Source organism: Nelusetta ayraudi, unplaced genomic scaffold (genome assembly GCF_046127955.1).
Source record: "Nelusetta ayraudi isolate G7.1 ecotype Tasmania unplaced genomic scaffold, CSIRO-AGI_Nayr_v1 ptg000021l, whole genome shotgun sequence".
Taxonomy (NCBI): Eukaryota; Metazoa; Chordata; class Actinopteri; order Tetraodontiformes; family Monacanthidae; genus Nelusetta; species Nelusetta ayraudi.
This window is the reverse complement of record NW_027466071.1, coordinates 35,914-57,547: the sequence shown is the minus strand read 5'-3', so window position 1 is coordinate 57,547 and position 21,634 is coordinate 35,914. Positions and strand designations below refer to the sequence as shown.

Genomic DNA, 21,634 nt, shown 5'->3' with positions numbered 1-21,634 from the left:
TATCAGGACTGTGTGTGTGTGTGTGTGTGTGTGTGTGTGTGTGTGTCCCTGACTGGCGGTAATGAATCCAGTGGCGCTGTTGGCATGAGCGGGGCCATGCTATTAACCCCGGTGCCAGCCGGACTGATCTCACCTCATCCGTCCGTCTCGTCGGCCCCTAATGACACTCTGGCCCGCTCGCATAAGACCTGTCCTCTCTAATCAGATTCCCATTGAAGAGAAAAATATTCCACATTGTCCAATCATCTCCATTCAGAGAGAGCGCAGAGAGTGAGGGAGTAAAAAAAAGAAACGCTCCTGCCAGGACCGGGAGAAGATTTCTTTCTTCCTCTTCTTTTTCCCCCTCCTGCACCCACTCAAAGGAAATCGCTCTTCAAAACGCTTTCAAACATATTAATCTGCTCTTGCCCTCCGCAACCCAGATCAGATCTCTCTACATTCTCACTCCAGCCATTAGTCTCGAGCCGGCTTTTTTCTTTTTTTTTTTACGAGCGGGTCCCCCCCCTCCCCCCTCCCACCAGCTCGTAACGGTCGCTGTTGAAAAAAAAAAAAAGAGAGAGAAAAAAAAAACAGAACTCGCTTCTGGTTTTCACCTGACCAGAGTGCAGCGGTTACATCGTGTCAGCGTCACTGCGATTCGAATCGCTGTGAAGTGGAGCTCCGCCCCCTCGTCGAGTCCGTCTGTCACCACAGGTTTTTGAAGAGGGGGCGAACGGTTAGAAGTTGGAACTTCTGGGAAAGCAGCCTGCACCTGTGAATTAGAGCCTTTTGTGGTGGAACCGTGGATGTTTTATAAGAACTGGGTAACAGACTGGCAACACTGCATCGAGGCAATTTATTTCCCAGTGGCCATTCGAGGTACTGCAGCCGAAAATCCCACACGGCCCATCAATCATTTTTCCAATAGACCGCACCGCAAAAATGAGCACCTGTGAAAAGCTGAAAACGGGTCATAATGAATCTTTTCATTGAGGATTTTCTTTAATCGTGGACTTTAAATGTAAAAAAAGAATTAGAAAGGCCAGAAGATCCCCAGAAAATACTTTATTCTGGCGTGACGTCACAGCGTCACAGCGGCTGTGTCTCGTTCTGATTGGTCGATGCGTCTCGATGCATCACGTGGGTTCCAGAGGTACGATGGGAAGTGACGCTACTGAGCACGCTCTATGGGGGCCGCATTATGTGGAAGAAACTCGGAACCCCAAAACCTTTCTGGCGAATATGTACCGAGTGAGCAGCTCCATTGAAATGAATGGGCCTCCACTTTGTATTCTGGGTGGCGGGAAAATATATCACATGATAAGTGTTGTCAAGCCGAGTCAGTCGCTGCGCTTCTTAAGCGTTACTTAATGGCGTGCGCTTGGCTTTCGGCGCGTGTTAACAAGAGGAGCCTCCATAGGAAACCCTTGGAAGAGGAGGAGGAGTAGGGGGGGGGGGGGGGGCTGGGGAGGGGGGTTAGGAGGGGAGGCGAGGGGGGGGGGGGAGCACCTGGCGCTGTCTGCAGCCATAACAAACAACAAGGAAGGATTTAAAGTGCATCTGTATCGCTGCCAGCTTGTTACACTCGGTCCCTGCTCGCCCCTCCCCCGCCACGCGTCTGCCACGCGCTACTTGGCTCCGGCGAAGCCCTGAACAGCGAAGCCCCTGCTCTTCTACCCCCCCCCCCCTATCCGCTACCCCCAACCCTTCCATTAGGGCCAAGTCATCGGGATAAGCTGGGGAATGGTTAGAGGCCCTGTTTGTATCAACCCGACAGTGTTGCGCAGGTGAATTTTACGGAAATCGGGTTAAATGGAAGAAACCGCCGTTGGATACATACTGTTTGTATGTGTGTATGTACGTATATTGTGTGTGTGTGTGTGTGTGTGTGATATATATATATATATATATAGAGAGAGAGTCGCTGTAGAGCCGCAAGTTGCCGACTCCTGGTGTCAGCGAATCGCCGCTAACGACTGTGTGGTCTGGTCTTCAGCAGGTGGCGCCGTACGGCCAGCAGGGGATGGGGGCTTACAGCCAGCAGCAGCAGCAGCAGCAGCAGCAGCAACAGCAGCAACAGGTCCCCCCAGCATACTTCAGCCCCCCCCAGCAGACCCCGGCAGGCCCCGCCCAGAGCCCCTACCTGCAGCCTCGCCCGCCGCCGCCGCCGCCGCCTCCTCCTCCTCCTCCTCCTCCTCCTCCTCAACAGGTACAAACTCATCCAACGCCGACTTCGAACCACACGCCATAGATTGTGTCACTCAGCGAATGCAAATGTTTGGGCCCGTGGTGTTGCACAGCAGATGTTTCCCCACAAGGGAAAACCTGCAGTGTGAGCGGTACAGGGGATTTGGTCCTGTGGCTTCAGTGCAGAGCCCAGATCGGAAATTTCATCACGAGGGATAAAAACACACAATTGATTGTGTGTAAATAGAAAATCAGGGGTTTGCCGCCAGTGCGTGCGTGCGTGCGCGAATCTTATGCCTTCCGTTTGCACAAAGTCAGGGCTTTTTTTTTTTCTCTCTCTCTGTTTTCACTTTGGCTTTCAAACACACGCAGGACATTTCAAACGCGGAACAAATTTCACCGATTTTGGAAATTCGAGCGCGCGCTCGTACGTGCACTGGCAAACTTCGGCCTCCGCGCGGTTGTTTTTGATGGAGCGAGGGGGCCGGCCCATGTGTTTCTCATCCAGGGAGACCCCATCAGCACGGAGCGGCTCTGGCTCACAGCCCCACCCCTCGTCCACCGCTGCCCCCAACACACACACACACACACACACACACACACACACACACGCTTGCCGGATCAGATCGGAGCCCAGCCGGAAAACAGAACAGGAGAAGGAGAGAGAGCAGAGCAGGACGGCAGGGTTTACTGCAGGGCTGGACAGGAAAGGGAAGATCAGACGCAACAGGGAGGAAAGAGGTGAACCGCAGGACAGGCCGGCGGATGGAATAGAAGGACTTTATCAATCCCACATTGGGGAAATTGACATATTTACAGCGTTAATGCAGTGCAAAGAGAAGAAAATTAAATGAGAAAATAACTGAAAAGAAATAAAATGAAATAAGTTATTTTTATCGGGTAAGAAAGGAAGCAAACAAACAAGATATTTACATCCTATCCACAGTTACGCAGACGTGTTTGGTTTGAAGAGTCCATCGCTGCATTTCTGATTTGTTTTTTTTGTTTTTTTAATCGATGTCACTCTGAGCAGATCACACGGCAAAGTTCCTCACGTGAAGTTGCAACTGCAAAAAACAAACCAAACAAACGAGCCATGGCGATGTTTGAACGAAGGGAGCGTGGACTGTTTGTGCGGGCCGCATTCCATTTAGTGATTTATCATTCGCAATCGCAGTTTCGCTTCTCATAAGTGACAAATATTCCCCACATTACACCGGGAAAAGCCATCCAACAAAGGTTTTACATCCCGCCGAGCGGCAAAACATTTATGTTCCTCTGTAGTCACAAAGCTGGAACGTCCGCGTGGGAACGCGAGCGACTCACAGTTTTCAAACCCAGCGCTTTTTACTTGGCTGTAATCTCGCTTCGTCGATCAGATGCCTCGGATCAGCGAGAAGGAAAGCACAGCGGCAGGTTTTGATGTTTGTGCTGGAAAATAAAAACGCCTCTAAACTGATGAGTATCTTTTGGACGCAGGTGAATTGCTAGCCTCCACGCTAAAGGTTAGTTCTGGAGGTGGCTGCGAAGCGGCCGGCGCTGTTACGGAACGCATCATTAACACCTTTAATTGAGTCGGCGGATGGAAACCGAGGGGGGCGGTTTTATAAATCGAGAGAACTGATTTATTTATTTATTTTTTCTTTCCGTCTTTGCGCTTTATTGGCAAAATGGAACGTTTGGCAAGCCGAGCGTTCGGGTGCCTAATTAAAAACTTTATTTCTTCACCTGAAAAACGCAGGCGGGCGTGTTGTGGGGGGGCCTCCGTGGAAAAGGGAGGAAGAGGTTTTGACATTTCTGCTCCGCAAATGCTGCGAATTATCAAAATAGTTCCGACTTGTGTCTCACTTTTGGAGCCGACCGCGATCGCTACATGCTGCTGCGCCGCTTCCTGTTCTAATTGGCCCGAATGCAAACTTTCCACTGGCCAACCACCACAGAGGAATAGACATTGCTGCATGTGCTCCTATGTCCCTGAGCCCCCCCTCCTCTCCCCTCGCTCCCCCCAGATTCATTAATTATTTAAGGTTCTGAAAGTTATTCTTAGTGCTCATTTTTTTTTCTGCTAGGAGAGCTTACTTAGCATAAGTAGATTAAGCGATCTCAAGCTGAGCTTTAGCGGCCGGTTGAGTGATTTCTACTCGCTCGCCACCTCCTCTCGCCGTGGAGTGGAAGGATCACAAATGACGGACGACGCACCGCAGCGTAATTCCAAACACTTTATCGTCCCTGTGGGTTTTTTTTTTTTTTTTTTTTTCTCTTGGTCTCCACGTGCTGCTAAATTCACGCGTGTGCCTCGTAGAAAAGCATCAATAAATCCAGTGCACAACACAGGGCAACACTCATAGAATAGAACAGGAGGTGCAAACCAGCAAAAGGGCGTCGAGGTCACGAACAGGAACAATTATGTGTTTAAATAAAGTTTTGGTGTGGGTATTTGGCCTGGAATGGAATGCGGGACCTCCAGGTCACAGGGCAAACTCTCTCCTCCTACTGTACAGTAGTGGAAGAAAGGTTTTGGACAGGCTTCAAATTCTTACTCAAATCCAATTATTGTGCTTAAATATTTGGCAAATAATTTTAAGGGCTTGTGTTTTCTTGCTGAAAGATCCAGTTGGGCAGCATGTGTTTGAATACACTGCATCACTCCCCCCATTGTGAGGTGTCCAAAAGCTTTTTGTGCTGTACAAACCAATGCCAAATTAAATATGCAAATTGACTGCGTGTGATTGGCTGCGTCCGAACCTGAAGGGACCAGCAGGAAGGGAAAGAGGAAGATCGCGTTTGTGCAACTTTATTCAAACGTTCTCTCCCTGTGCTTTGTCCACGTTTGTTGACCGATGTCATCTTAGCGAGCCATTTGCACCTGGTGCGAGTTGCACAACGCAGTGAAACCGAAATCTGAAAATCTGGAAAAACTCCCCGAGGAGAAATTGCCGAGACATCCGCCGCTGCCACAAGCACAGAGGCAGGTTGTCAAAGAAAAATGAAGAAAGAAAGAAATGAAGAAGAAAAGAGGGAAGGAAATCTGCAGCCTTTTGTCTCACCAGCAATGAAGCACTTATTCTTGTTACCTGGCTTCCCATTCGCTCGCGCGCACACACACACACACACACACACACACACACACACACACACACACAGCCACAGCCTGAACAAACATTGTTTGCTCAGGCTGGGATCCGCGGCCTACTTGACATTTGGTGGCAGCAGCAGCAGCAGCAGCAGCAGCAGCAGAGCTTCCATCACTTCCTGTCGATTGACCCCAGCTGACATCCTTCCACCAGGTAGCTTTGCCCCCCCCACCACCACCTCCCTCCTCACCTGACGCTGTCGCCTCTGGTGTCGGTTGCCATGCCAACTGGTGGGCCAGGGCTCCTCCCACCTCCTCCTCCACCTCCTCTCCCTCCCTCCTCCTCCGGCTCGTTAACTCCGCATGAAAGACACAATAGCAGCAGCGACGTAATGCGCACGGCTGCCGCCGTCCCGCTGCCTTCACCTCTAATCTAGAAGCGAGCGTATACATCAGGGGGACGGCGATGCATTTTTATGTCCCGGCGACGCAGCGGGAAACGCGGCGGCGGCGGCGGCGTCGCTCGGCGCTGCCCGTCCAACTTGCCGTGGAGGCTGTAAATACGGAGCCACGTCCGGCTCTGTCCAGCGACTAATAAGCTCGCGGCTACCATACATACGTTCACATTAACATCGCACTCTGCCGTCCGTCGCATCGGCGCGGCAAACGAGGGGGAGCCCGGCCGTTTAATGGGCGAGTACAGTTAAAGGACAATCTTTCCCGCTCGCAGTCGTATTCATTTAAAAGTTAACCGGCAGATTTATGCTCTGTGTGTAAATGGGAATTTATAGTGTCGGTGGGGGGAGGGGGGGGGGGGGGGGCTTAATAGGATTCCTTCAGACGGGGCACTTTTTCCTCTCCGACACTTTCACACCAGATTCGTCTTGTGTTACAAGTGCGGCGCTTAATCCCCGCCGCTTGTTTTATTGAGGAATTTTTCTCTTCATGCTAATGAAAAAAGAAACAACACACAGTATTGATCATTAAGAATCATGACATTTTACGCTCGACAAAAGCGAGCCGGAGCCGCAGAGAGAAAAAAACTGGAAAAAGAACCAACAAGAAAACCAAAGCCGATCGACTGAGCGAGTGGGGGGTGTTGGGGGGGGTGGGGGGGGGAATTTAGCGAGCAGGAGGAGCGTTCCAGAAAATACCGGAATACATTTGAATAACAAAGAAACTGGGCCTCCGTCTTTGATTCGGGGATCCAAGAGTAAACATGTTGGGAAATTAAACTTACACGGCGCAGTCGGCCAAGATTGCGAGCTGCGTGTTTTTTTTTTTTTCCAAGATTCCGCCGCCGCGCTGTTACTTTCATTTTTTTTTTTTGTCCCTCGGAATTTTATCGCTCTCGGAAGCGTGCGTCTCCTTGCACGCAACCACACACGCGCGCGCACCAAATCATCCGGGCTGTGAAAAGGAACGGTGACCTTTCGCCCTGTGATTCTCAAAGCGTAAAAAAAAATACGCACACAAAAAAATCGCGACACATTTCGGGAGAGTCGCTGCGGTGCCGACCCCTGTTTTCCGAACTGGGAGACATCCGGGCTGGAAAGTTCTTTTATTTTCCGACATCCGCCACCCGACCACCCACCCACTCCACTCCACTCCCATTAACCCCGGCCAGAGGACATCCTCCAGCCCGTGCAAGCGCTCCAGCTGCCTTTGACTCCGAATTTGCCCCGCAACCGACCGCTATTAGCCGCCTTTGTAACGAAATTGAAGGGGGGGGGGGGGGGGGCTGGAGTTGGGGGGGGGGGGGGGGGTCCGCCCCCTTCCCTTTGAGCCCGTCGAGCTGCCGTGACCTCATCCGATTGCGACGACCCGAGCCGCCTTGAAAAACTCGGGGAAGAAACATGGAGGCCGATACAAAGAGGGCGTGACACATCTCTGACCTGGGAGGAAGTTTTCTACCATTTTCGGTGAAAAACGTTTGGGATGGGGGGGAGGAAGGAGGGGGCGGGGGGGGGCAGCAGATATTTTTGTATTGAAGCACTGTGATAAATATCTACCGGCTTTTTGATCTTCTGCAGCGCTTCATTACGTGGAGTTTATTTTTAAACGTCACATGTCGCATGTCCAGCTGCTGCTAAACGATAACGGTTCTTTCCAAAAAAAAAACAACCTACTTGCCATTTTGAAAAAAAAAAAAAAAACAAAACAAAAAAAACTCCCTCCTATACGCTTCCTTTTTTTTTTTCTTTTTTTTTCTAAACAAGCAAATTTTTTTTTTTTGGAACGGACCGTAAATATCACGACCTTAATGATTCTCGCTCGCTTCTTCGGCTTCGATTACGGCGCAAGACAAACTGCTTACAGGGAGAAAATTGGCTTCCTTCCTCCTATTACTGCCTCGCGTTACGACATATTTATGCACTGCCTCTCGCAATAATAATAACAATAAAAAAAGAAAAAAAGAGAAAACGGAAACGACAGAGCCGCGAGCCTGAAGAATTCGGAGACGATCTTCTGTCGGCGCGGGAGGAGAAGTCCCCCCCCCCCCCCCCCCCATCGGGAACTTTGTGTGAGTGCACGGCCGCCGGGATGCGAGCGGCCGCTGTTTGAAGAAGGAAGTCGTTCCCTGTGACATTTACCCGCCGCCGTCGTCAAACCCTCCTGTCGGCCCCCCGCCGCTCAAAAACCGCCCTGGTTTTTCCCTCCGTCGGCCTTTAACTGTTTCCCGTCTCCGCCACGAGGCTCTGGGGAGCGTTGCCGGGGCTCTCAGCTGATTGGAGGAGACAGCCCCCCCCCCTGATTTATTGGTCCGGATGCTGCTCGGCGACGCCCCTCGAGCTTCGCCGTCACATGTTGGACACGTGGAGTGCGAGGATGGGAGCCTGGCGGGTCCACAGTTTAATATTCCCAGTCCACCCTCCAGACGGAAAAGTGCTTTTCCTCTTTTTTTTATGGCACAACGCTGTCGATTGAAGCTCACGCAGTCTGACACTATTAGGCTGCTTTTTACGCTTTCATCGCTCCAAGTGTAAATTTTCTCTCCCTCTAATGCAAAGGTTATATAATGTGATTTTGTGAAAGTGAAAAAAAACAACTGGTTAACACACAGCTTCGGGTCAAAACGCAACATGTGTTCCTGGACCAGGCATGGGCAAACTATGGCCCGGGGGCCATATGAGGCCCATTAAAGTTTAAGTTTAAGTAAATCTGGGCCGGCCGAAACTTGGAGAAATGATATTCATACTATGTAAGTCATAAAATAGCTGTATTTCATCCATTTTTCAGTGTTTTAAGAGTCATCAATAAAGAGCTAAATATGGTGGGACTTCGAAAACACTTTATTTGTTCTTTTTCAATTGACGTTAAAGCAACGTGGGTTTTTTTCCCCCCTTTTCCAAACGCTTGGAAGCCCCAACACAAGGGTTCAGGTTTAGCTCGAGAGGCTGAACCTCGGCATCAGCGTTGACCAGAGCTGCAAACAGAGGACTAAAGAGGCTGTTTGTTTCGGATATCCTTCGCGTTTGGGGTGTAGTTAATTGCACGAGACTCCTTGACCTTTGACCCTGATGAAAGATAAAGTGGCCGCGGATATGGGTTCTTCTTGCTGCCATTGCGAGCTTTAACTAATTAGCAACACTGTTCCATATCAGCGCTTGCATCACTCAAGCATCAAACAAAGCGTTTCTATTTTTCGTAGTCGGCCCAATGTGTTTTGTTTTGTTGTCTGTCGGGTCTGCGGTGCTGCCCGGTCACTTCTCTGCGGACCCTCCTCACAACACGGCACCTCCACTCCGAGGCTCCTTTTACCTTTTTCATTACCTGCAGTGTGTCATTTCCCATTTCCTGTCTGTCACCCCCACCTCAACCCCCAGTGGGCCGACTGGAGCAGTGGGTCCCCCCCTCTCCCTCCCGCCAACCCTCCCCCACTTTTAATCACACCGGGTTAATTAAAAGGCCGTCCTGCCTTTCTCCGGCCTGCCCCACTGGCTTTATTACCCCCTCTTTCTGTGCAACACACACCCACACACACAGACACACACACACACGCACACACACACTGCAAAAAAACAGGGGTGGGTGGTTCACCTTTTTGAGGCGGGGAAATGCGCGCACGTCGGCGCGTGGGTGGGTGTTGCCCAAAGTTCAATGTCATTAATTGGCCACCATTTGAATATTAAGTGAAGAACTGTGTTAATTAACAGGATAATAAAAAGTGCTGCTGGCTGGCTGGGGGGTTGGGGGGGGGGGGCGCTCGGTGGATGATGGAGGGCATATGGCAGGAGGAAGAGGAGGAAGAGGAAGGGGATGAGGAGAAGGATGAAGAGGAGGAGGAGGAGGAGGAGGAGGAGGGAGAAGAGGGGAGGATGATGGGGAAGAGGAGGAGGAAGAGCAGGAGGAAAAGTTGGGGGAGGCGGGGAGGAAGAGGAGGAGCAGAAACAGCAGGAGAGGAAGAGGGAGGAGGAGGAGGAAGAGGAGGAGGAGGAAGAGTGAGGCTGGGCGCCGGCCGATAAGAGAGGGAGAGAGAGACGTCCGTGGGTAAAAGGTCTGGCAGTGGTAATTTGCGGAGAGCCGCGTTAATTGTCATAACCTTTTAAATGGCAGAGTTTATCAGAGTCCTCTAAATGTCCCCGCGTATCGCCACGGCAACCCCGGGCCTGCCGCGCTCCCATTGGCTGCGGCTGACGAGCACTTAAGCCTGATGAGTTTTCTTTTTTTCTTTTTTTTTTCCTTTTCCTTTTTTTCCTCTCTCCCAGTCCCAAACAAAAATGATAAAATTGAAGACGGGGGGGGGTTAAAAAAAAAAAAGAAAAGAAAAGTCATAAGCCGTGCGCGCCTGCGAGGTTTTGCCGGTGCGAGTGAGCGTGCACGACGGGCGTGCGCGACGGGCGTGCGCGACGAGCGCGTCCGCGCGTCTAAAGGCAGTGTTTTTAATTTAAGGGTGGTTTCTTTTTTTGTTGTTTCTTTCTTTTCTTTTTTTCACCTCGGCGTTGACTGACACTCGCTAATTGCTCGACTAGAACCCGCCACTGTTTTTTCCCCCTCCTTTTCTTTCTCGCTCTCTCTCTCTCGCTCTCTCTTTTTGATTTATGTTTGTTTTTGTAGAGCTGAGCTGCAATTCAAATGCAAATGAACGAGAACGGGGGTTTGGGGGGGGTGGGCGGGTGGGAGAGGTGTTTTTTTTTTTTTTTTTTGGAACGGTTTAGGACAATCATAATGGCGCTGGAAAGGAAAAAAAAGTAGAAAATAAAAAAAAGTGTGTGGGGGAGGTGTTGGCGGTGGTGGGGGGGTAGTTAGCGGCACTGCACCCTGGGGGCCTCATTTAGCTGCCATTTGTTAGGAAATGCCGCTACATTTGTTCCTGGATACAGACTTCACAGACAGAGAGAAAAGGGAGAACACCGGGAAGGAGAGAGAGAGAGAGAGAGAGCGAGAGAAAAAAAAAATGCCACCGTCAAAGTCGCCAACGCGCCGCCATTGTTCCGTCCCGGAAAAAGTCATGTGGGTGGACGCCAGTTTGGGGTGGATGTCCTCTTTTACCACCAGCCAGAAAGGAATTACAATGAATGAATGGATGAATGAATGAATGAATGGGCGGGCGGGCGGGCGGGCGTGAGAGCGAGGGATGGAGGGAGGGATGGAGGGATGGAGGGGGTGACTTGTGAAGAGCGTCAGAAGCCAAGATGGTACAAAGAGCGCCTCCTGTTTGACGAGAGAAAAGGGAACTGGTGGCGCCGACGGCTGCTAGCTGCGGCTAACGCTGCTAACTGTGGCCTCCACTGACCACTGGGGGGTGCAAATACCAGTCAAAAATATTGGGTTCTAGAATTATACATGTTATATACATGTATATATATACATATGTGTGTATATATACATATATGTATATATATGTATATGTACATGTGTATATATATGTATATATGTATATGTGTGTAAATATATATAAATATATATATACATATATATATATATATATATATATATATATATATATAAATATATATATACATATATATATATATATATATATATACATATATACATATATATATATATATGTATATGTGTGTGTAAAAATATATATATGTAGATATACATATACATATGTATATCTATATCTATATATAGCTATATATATATATATATATGTATATATATATATATATACATATATATATATATATATATATATATATATATATATGTATATGTATATATATGTATTAACTCATGAAGTGATTGTGACAGTACAAATATAATGGAGGGCTTTACGAAGCCTTCTGTCTGCTCTCAATATTTTGTATGTACTGAGATTTGCCCCAATTCTGACCTGGGTTGGAACTCATTCAGAATCCCCAGCAACAACAATTCATTTTGAATGTCGCAAATTGATGAGGGGTTTATTCATATATTAATTCATTAAAGTATCGGTACTGGTATCGATCCAAACGATAGCGACACCGACCCTATTTGTGCGGGCAGCAGTGGCTCGCCGTGCGCGCCCGCAGCCAACGATGGTGTGTCGCGGCGAGCGTGCACGTGGGCGCCGTGTCCGAGCGCCGGCTCGTCTCTCGTCTCATGTCGCCTCTTTGCGCTAAAGGTCAGCGGGGCGGGGTCGACTGCGATAGGATCCCGTCTTAAGGACAAAACCACTAGAACGGCTCCCTGAACAAATGGGGCCATTAAGATAGCCGGGCCACTGAGACACTGACACACACACACACACATACACACACACAGATACTGTCTTATGTCCGCTTTCAGGGCGCACTCCTGAATACCTCACATTTGGGGACAGGGTTTTCTGAATGGTTTAGGGAAATGAAAGAAAGTGAAATAGATCACCAAAAATAATATATTACGAAAATTACCTCTTTTTTTTTTCCATCCAGATTTTTGTTTCCATCAACTTTGTGCTTGTCGAATTTTTTTTTAAAAAGTTGATATTTTTCCCTTCAGAATTTTAATGTCCATTTAGGTGACTTAAGCTAAACACAGATACACAAGCCTAAACATCACACACACACACACACACACACACACACACACACACACAGCCGTGGCATGATTTGCCTCCATAGGCATTCACACAAACACACCCACACACACACGCACACACACACACACACACACGCTCACCTTTGGCTGTGATGATAATAACAGAGTGGCAGCGAGCCGTAAATGGCTGCCGTTTACCCGCTGCTAAGCAAACACACATTGTTCCCCAAAGGCCAGTTCTGGCAGGAGACGGGGAGGCAGGTCCGCAATCAGAAATTATTATTGTTGTATTTTTTATTTTTTATTTTCCTTTTTGCTGTGCCTCTCCCCCACCCCCACCCCCACAAAACACGGCCGACGGGATCAGAGGGGGAGGAGGAGGAGGAGGAGGAGGAGGAGGAGAAGCAGAGGCTGATTTTGTCGCTCGCTCTCGCCGTTGATTGTGGCTTTTAATTCCGCTTCGCTTTGCCTGATTGGTGTGCGTGCGTGCGTGCAGGCAAGGTTGCTGAATATGGAGGCCCCTCCCCCAACCGGAGCTCCCTGGGGAGGGACGTGGGGGGTGCTGTGGAGGCTGTTTCTCACTGATACAGGGGCCACACACACACACACACACACACACACACACACACACACACACACACACACAAAATATAGCTTTTATTAGCCCTCTCGTGTGTTAGCCAGTGTTTGTGTGAGTCTACCTCCCAGTGTTCCCGCACTAATAAACTTCAGACCCCCCCCGCCACACACACACACACACACACATACCTCCTTCCCCTCTGCACCTGCCTTTGTGTTAATGTGGCGTGTGCTGCAAGGAGGAAAAGGAGGTGGAGGAGGAGGAGCTCGAAGAGAAGAAAGAGGGGGAGGAGAAGGTGGTGGTGGAGGAAGTTGGAGGAGGAGAAGGAGGGGGTTTTGGAGGAGGACGAAGAGAAGAAAGAGGAGGCGGAGGAGGAGCAGCAGGAGGGGGTGGAGGAGGAAGAGGAGGTGACGAGGCCTCACTCCTGAAGACGCGCAATTAAGCTTAATTTTTAATGAATATTAATGGCATTAGTGTCAGATTTAGTGGAGATGTGCATCTGCCAAGGTGCCAGAGAAGGTTGGGGGGGGCTAATTCATTTGGTAGTCATGAGAAAAAGAATGGCTGCAGACAGGGTGAGGTGGAGGGAGGAGGCTTTGATGAGGATGAACAGGGGCAAAGGGGAAGGATGGAGGGAGGAGGGGAGGGAGGGAAGGACGGAGGGAGGGAGGAGGGGAGGGAAGGATGGAGGAGGGGAGGGAAGGATGGAGGAGGGGAGGGAAGGGTGCAGGGAAGGATGGAGGGAAGGATGGAGGGAGGAGGGGAGAGAAGGATGAAGGGAGGGATGGGGGAGGAGGGAAGGATGGAGGAATGGAAGGAGGAGGGGAGGGAAGGATGGAGGGGTGCTGGAGGAAGAGGGTGAGCGTGCAGACTGAGAGGCGTGATGCAACTCAAAGGGGAGGAGAGAAAATCAACTCACCCACCCACGTGTCCCCTGACACATGGGCCAAAAACGGGCCCTCCTGCTCTTTGTGATGTCACAGAGGGCTGATTGTGCTGAAAAAAAACAAAAAACAAAACATCTCGGTGTTGAGAGCGTTTCCTTCTCTCTCCTCTGAAACACGTCGAAAGTGAAGCAAGTGTCTGTTTCCAACGAGGCTGAGCGTTTTATTGTGGGAGGCTGTAAACAGAGGGCTAAGTGTGCTTTGTATTGGCAGATTCACTGAGTTGTGGGCGTCCTTAGTGATTGCGTACTTCTGCTAAGGAAGGAGAGCATGCATTTGTGGCATTTAATCCTTGTTGATTGTTATCTTTCAAACCTCTACTCGTGTTGTTTGTATTTTTAAACTGTGTGTCTGTCGCTGTGTCGTCAGAGGCAACAGCAAAAATCCGCAAGCGTGATGTTCAAAAACTCTAAAAGAATTTGCAGCCTCGTACGAGTGTCTCCCCGACAGCCGTGTGTTTTGGCGCGAATCACTTCTTTCTCCTTCTTCTTCTTCTCCTGTGTTTTTCTATTCAATCGAGTCGTTTTTTTTCTCAAACGTGTCTGACGCCGAGTCAGCGCCACAGTTTCTGCTCTCTGGGTCGCGCTGCTGGTTTTTGTTTCCGGTCCAATCGAGCATGTATGAGCAGAGCAGAGCAGAGCAGAGCAGAGCAGAGGGACGTTTCTGGGAAACTGCTGCTGGGCGACCGACTGAGAAGAGCCAAAGAGCGCAGCAGCGTCCCTAAATGAGGTGCAAACCGCCCAAAACAAGCAACAACACCTGGTCCCATTCATTCCAATGGAGCTGCTCAAAAAAAAAAAAGGGGGTTTGGATTCCGTGTCGCTTCCACACTGTGCTGCCCCGTCGAGCGTAGGTGTCAAACTGTGGCCCGCGGGCCACATTGGGTCCCGCAGTGTCATTACATTTGGCCAGCGAGGCCAATACCAAATCACTGCTAGAGAAATACCAGCAGAGCATGCTGGGATTTGTAGTACTAGCAGTACATGTTTGACACATATGTTAAATACATCCATGGACATCGACTCTAACCTGCTGGTCCATAATACAGCTTGACCTTTGACCTCTCTGCAAAGGGGAAACTCGTCAATTCTGTCTCACTTTGCGGCGGAAACCAAAGAAAGTTGAAATTGCCGACCTGGTTTGAACGCGTCGCGAGCGTCTCCAGCTAACTTTGCGTTTCCGCAGCGTTTTGGGATTAGAAGGCGCTCGCTGCTACCGCCGCCGCCGCCGCCGCTATATTGATTTACGTCCCGCGCAAAGCCTCTCGCGGCGCTATATATTACAGCGCATTCAGCAGCCATCTATTCAATCAAATCTAATATTACACTGCTTTTCCACACAGCTGTCTAATAGCATTTAACTCACAGTTTGATTCCCGCGCTCCCCTCGCGCACATCAAACACTCGCCTCCAATATCCCTCGCTCGCTCTCTCTCTCTCTCTCTCTCTCTCTCTCTCTCTCTCTCTCTCTCGCTGCCAAGATGAAGCCTTTTGAAAAGGCGCGGAGGATGAATGAGCGTACGCGTGTGTGTATGTGTGTGTGTGTGTGTGTGTGTGTGAGAGAGAGAGAGAAGATGGGATTAGCTGTGGCCCAAGGCTTAAGGTATGGAGTGGAGTGTATTTTAGAAGCTTCTAAATTAGCTGGGAAATGGGATTTTGAGACAATGGAGTGGAAAAGGGAGAGGGAGAGAGAGAGAGAAAAAAAAAACCCACACGGAAGAAGGATGGCGCTCGTGCACGTTTCTTTTTCCCCCTCTCTTCCTTCCTCCATCTCATCTCGCCCCCTCCCTCCTCCCCCTCCCGCCCGCCTCGCCCTCTCCGTCCACGGCTGCAGTTGACAGCGATGATGTAAGAACGTGAGTGTAAACAGTAGTAGAGGCTAACCTCACTTTGACCCACTTAAAATGGGAATCCCCTGGAGTACACACGCACATGCACACACACACACACACACACACACACACACACACACACACACACACACACACGCACACTCATGCCTGAGTAAATATTGGTCTTGGCCTTGTTTCAGCCCAGTCTGTGCAGCCACCGGGCAACATGTGTGTGTGTGTGTGTGTGTGTGTGTGTGTGTGTGTGTCTGTGACCTCGCGGCCGACTGACGTGCGATTGCGCTCGTCAGTCGGCCGCCGCAGTGACAGCACTGCGCCCCCCCCTCCCCTCCGTCAGCCCCCCACCCCCACCCCCTCCTCCTCCTTCGCCCAGCGGCGGCGCGCTTGTGTCTGCGACGGGTTTCCACACGCAGCGTGTGATCAGCGTCTGGCCCGAGCTCAGGCTCCCCGCGGTTGACAAACACGAGGCTTGCGGCCCACCCAGGGCCTCGCGCGAGAAACCTTTATTTCTATTTAATACATTTTTTATTTTTTTGCAAAATGGCAATCTCTCCGTTTTCTCTCTCGTCTTTCTTCACCGCCCACTTACGGGATGATGTGCGAGCCGCTGATTGAAGCACATCTGGCGGAGCAGGGCCCCGCCTCCGGCTGTGAGACGCGGTTTGGTTTGAGGAGCGGGGAAGTTTTGTGGCTTCCGCAAGCTGAAGTACGGAGCCATGCTTGTTTATGCAATACAGTGGAGAGATGTATATTCTATCGCTTTTCTGTGGAAGTTGCCGAAAAATGTGCTGCATTCATGCGTGGTACAAATCAATCGTAATATTAGAGGGGGGAAAAAAAAAAAACAGAATTGGAAATTTAATTAAAGCAGCTTTTAGAAATTCAGGATAAATGCTGTTAGAGGTTTTATAAAAAAAATCACGAATTTTCCATCACGCTGAGCTGTGACTAAAGCAGCTTTCAACAACCTGACAAAGTGTTTTGGATCCCTTGTTGGAATAATGAACTCTTCCCTTTTGTTTACTACTTCTCCTTCTTCGCTACCTCACTCTTTTGCCTTATTTTAAAAAATTTAAAACTGTGTGAAAAAAAAAAAAAAAAAATCTAAATTAGCCCTCTCACGTCTAAGCGAACCTGAACATTCCTGCGTTATTTTTGATACAAAGGCGCAGTCATTTCAATCGGCGATGCGTGCGCGGAACCTCTTTTTTGTGGAAGAAGCCGGAGCGGCAGCGCCGGTATCGCTCGTCCTCCGGAATGCACAAATTACGAAGCATGTAATGCTCTAATGATAGATCCATTTCACCTGATACGTCTCCGGCTGTGAAGGATAATCTCACGCTGTAAAATGATATCGCCTGGCTGACGGGGATATTGCCCACCTACGACGGCGCAGTCGCCAAAAAAAAAAGAGAGAAAAGGATAAGACCAAAAAGAGAGAACCAAAAAAAGAATGTGCATGCGCGCACACACACACACACACACACACACACATGCACACTCTAATGTAAACGTGCGAGAGGCGATGGTGGCCGTGTGTGATCTCCCTGCCGATCAGTTATCACTAATCCCTCCACTCAGAGCTCTTTAACAAGTTGCTATTGTGCCGCCGACGCTTAACATGATGGAGGAACGACCTCCGCCGCCAGTGAAAGGAGGGGGGGTGGGGTGTGGAGGGAGCGAGGGGGAAGGGCGGGGGGGCGGGGAGCGAGAGGGCAACACCTCCGACAATGGCGAGAAAATTGGTTTACACTAGATGGGCTCGTGATTACAGAGGGAGAGAAAACGACTTGGATTGAACAATGGGTGGCCGGCTGAGCGCGTCGCGCACGTGCGCGTGAGCGTGCACATGCGGCCGGTTAGGCCTGGAGGTGAATGGGGCTGGCGTGCTGATGGTAACAGCACAGTAGGTTGGATTGAGGTTGTTTGGATGTTTTTTTACTCTGCTTTGTTCCGCATATGCATGTGCGTGTGTGTGTGTGTGTGTGTGTGTGTGTGTGTGTGTGTTGTTACATGATACAAATATGGGACTCACTACAGTCGTGCGAACCCAACAGAGCAGCCGACTTGCTTGCGTGATCACGGTTGAGGCCCGGAGGTCTGAGAATTATTAGTTGAAAAATATTCTAACCAACTGGAGAGGAAGTCTCTGTTTTCTTCGTAATGCGTTTTTCCCCCCTGGAAAGAAAAACAAAAAACAAAATTGCATCATTCTGCCAATCACGGGGCTTAAACTGCTTTGTTTTTCTCCCCAGGATGCCCAGCAGGAGTCTTACAGCGCCAGGCCTGCTGCCCCAGGGAACTCTGGGAAGTCGGGGATGGAGGACGACGGCCTCCCAGTGAGTGACTGACGTGGTTTCTTCTTCTTCTTCTTCTTCTTCTTCTTCTTCTTCTTCTTCTTCTTCTTCTTCTACGCTGGCCAGCAGCTCGCAGCTCCACGCAAAGTTAAAAAGGCTGGCGTTTTCCGAGAGCCGTGCACTCACTCACACCTCCGCCCACGTGCACAGAAAGGCATATGCACGGGCGGGACGCCCAGACCTTCACGCTAATGTGTGCCCGCACACATGCAGAGTCACACACACACACACACACACACACACACACACGCACGCACACACACACACACACACACACACACACACACACACACACACACACTCGCACGCCCGCACTTGGCATTTTGGGCGAGCTCTTAAAAAAAATCTTGACCGACCGGAGGAGGAAGGGAGGCCACGACGACCTGCGAGTAGATAGAAGAGGAGGCAGCAGCTTCTTCTTCTTCTGCTTCTTCTTCTGCTTCTTCTTCTCCTTCTGCCGCTTCTTCTTCTTCTTCTCTTGGTGTTCAAAGGCTCTCGCTGCGTCCACACCTGACGCGGCTATTTTTGAAAAATGCACCTTTGGCTGCAGAAAATCCCCGTCAACACTGACGGCTGCTTTGAAATAATCCGCCAGGCGGGCGGCTGATGTCGAGCCGGCGCCACCGGAAAAGGTGGCGAACCGCAAGTCCCGCGACGTCTTTCTGAATATTCTGCCGGAATTTAAAGTCGATGCAGGTCATGTGACGCCTCTCGTCCTCGCTGCAGTGGGGGGGTTGGCGTGTGTTTGTTGGGACACGCGTTTGAAATGTAAAAATGGAACCGTTTTGGTTCTCTGTGCTGTTTAACATATACATGTTTATACACTGGCTCTTTACTTTAGTGAAGTTTTGCTGCGTTCACACCTGCCCTGGTTCTTCAGTGGAACCAAATGCAGGAAGTGAACGACGACGCAGGGTGTTGTGGGCAAACGCCACCTCAGCAGACGCGCTAGTTAGCTAGCAAGTCGCCTGAACCGGTAGACGGCCGGGACTCCCTCGCTGATTCTCGCTGCAGCCCCACCTGCAGGCGAGGAAGGGAACAGGTCAGGAGCGCAATTAAGTGTGCAAACATTTTTTATTCTTTTATTTTCGTCCATGTGGACGAAAAGGCCTGACTGTGCTGAACAAAAAAATCTGGTGAGGACGTGGCCTAATTCACCACTTATCTCTCTCTCACACACACACACACACACACACACGCACACACACACACACTCCCTATCTGTGTCTCTGCTATTTTTCTCCCAGACTGCCGTCCGTAACGTACTTGTAGCTCGTCAGCCTCCTTATCTCGGCTTTTTTTCTCTGCTGCCCCCCCCCCCCCCACCGCCCACTTCCCTCAGTAGCATCATAAAAATACCAGGACACGCACGCCCACCCCACCCCAGCCCCGCCCCCACTCACCCAACCGCCCAGCCAATGAAAACCGGCCCTGATCTCTCAGCGTGTGAATCTGGCGTGAGAGAGCACGACGCATCAGCAGCAGCAGCAGCAGCAGCAGCAGCAGCAGCAGCTGATCTTTTTGAAGCGCCGCTGCCGCTGTCGCCCCACATTCCCTCCCCACTTTTTTTTTTTTCATTTTTTCATTTTTTCATTTTTTTTTTTAACCCCTCGGGTTTCCTTCCAGTGTGTTTTCATATCCCGTCCAAAGCAGGCGGAGATCCTAATCACCGGCTAGTTTTGATTGTGTGTGTGTGCGTGTGTGTGTGTGTGTGTGTGTGTGTGTGTGTGTGTGTATCAGGCGTGAAGGAGGGGTGTGTGTGTGTGTGGGGTGGGTTGCTCGGCATTGGCCAGGTTTTTTCCAGCGAGCTGTCACCCCCCCCCCCCCCCTCCCCCTCCTCTCACTCTCTCACCGGTGTTTGATGTCAGATCTGAAGCTCGCTGTCATTCTCTCTTCTCTCCTCCCTTCCTCCCCCCCGTCTCCCTGACAGGAGGGAGTTGGGGGGGGGGGGGGTCGGCCAAGTGTCATGTTGTTGTTTGGGGACAAACCCGTCGTGTGATGTGACGCCCTTTTTCCTTTTTTTCCCCCCCTTCTTATTTTTCCTTCCTCGGGAGGAAGGGCGGGGGGGGGGGGGCGCAGAGGGTGTTGGTCACAAATGCAAGACGCCCCCTACAGGCCTCCAATGAAATCGTAATGCGCTGTGGATGAAGCCGATTAATTCCACCCTGAATTATTATTTATTATAATAATAATAATAATAATAATAATAATAATAATAATAATAATAATAATAATAATAATAACAATAATAATAATAATTATTATTATTATTATTATTATTATTATTGTTGTTGTTGTTATTTTTAAGGTCACCAATGGAGCATGTTGACATTGTCTTGACTTCATTAATGAATTTATTTATTTTTGAGAAACATGGTGTTTTTCAGCTCTCATGATGTTTGCCTGTTGGAGCTTCTGCATGTTTCCAAGAGAAGCCACCACCTGGCTGGGGCTGTTGTCACAAATCTGGATGGGGTATCGGTGCCCTTTCTGACATCACATGGGGCAGAGATTTCTTTTTAAACCGTGTGTCTCTCAGGCAAAACCGGTCAAAGACGGACTCCTCCGACTCCACCGAGACGCTTTTTTGAAAACTCGCACGCTGGATTTGTCTCGACAACAGTAGCAACTGCTTGACGTTTCTCGTCTTCCAAGGTTCCTCTCTTTATATTTGATTCCGTTAACCCTCCTTGTGAGTTTCATACGTTTCTACTTCACGCGCAGCGGCGGCAGCGGCGGCGGCGTCAGAAAAGCAAAGCGACGACCTTGCCTCTCGCTGTGTCAGCCGTGAAGATTTTTCCTCTCTCTCCCCTCCCGCCGTATCGTTTTCAAGTGACCCGGCGTTCTCCGGCTGTTCCCACTACAGGCGGAGCATTAACAATGCATCGGTCCTACCTGAGCATCCTCAGCCCTCTTCACACTCAAGCCGAGCCTCCCGCATAATGGGGAGGGAGCCGGCAGCCCGGAGCAAAGATCCTCTATTGACGAGATGGAGCGCTCTGTTGCCAAAGTTCTACAGCTCGTACAGAATGTTTTTCCACGAATGCAAAAACTTTTCTCCCATACCTCCGACAAAGTACTTTTTATGCACGATTCTTTTTATGGAATTGTGTATAGTGTCATGTTGACCATGAAAAGCCGTCGCTGCTTGATTGCTTTTCATTTGCCGAGTTCATTTTTTTATCCACGTCAACGGTTGCGGCAGCGCGAGCTCGCTATATTTTCTCTATTTTTTTTGCCACATTGAGGTGAAGAGCAGGGCCTTCTTTTTTTTCGTGACTACTTCAACACCCCCCCACCCCCGCACCGGCTCCCCGGCACTCCCCCCTCCCCCCCCCAGACCCTCCGTTTCAGTCACTACATGTTCCGTGCTCTCCGGCGCTCCCCTGACAGCCTGCCAAGCTGCTGCACAGCCTCCCTTCCTCCGGGACGCGGGAGAGGACGGCCAGCCATGTGGAAAGAGGGAGATAGAGGGAGAGTGCGTGAGCGAGGGTGAGGGTGAGGAAGAAAGGAAGGAAGGAAGAGGAGGAGGGTGGGAGGGGTGGGAGGAGGGGAGGGGGCGGCGGGCACGAAGCAGTGGAGTGAAACGTGGTTATCTTTTTGTCACTTGTTCAGGGTGAGGGATGCTAAATCCAGGCTGTGGGGTTTCGGCAGCAGCATGTTATTCACACTATTGTGCAGACACACACACACAGACACACACACATGCAT

General features: G+C 50.1%; 1 protein-coding gene across 1 annotated transcript in view; it reads left to right on the top strand.

Moving 5' to 3' along the window:
• The window catches only part of LOC142889199 (uncharacterized), a 69,479-nt gene extending 48,085 nt beyond the window's left edge, over positions 1 to 21,394 (top strand). Inside the window, exons 3-5 of the mRNA XM_076027860.1 lie at positions 1,979 to 2,188; positions 17,834 to 17,905; positions 21,317 to 21,394. Coding sequence (XP_075883975.1) covers positions 1,979 to 2,188; positions 17,834 to 17,905; positions 21,317 to 21,394 — 360 coding nt within the window. The remainder of the gene's footprint in view (positions 1 to 1,978; positions 2,189 to 17,833; positions 17,906 to 21,316) is intronic.
• Positions 21,395 to 21,634: the final 240 nt, after the last annotated feature.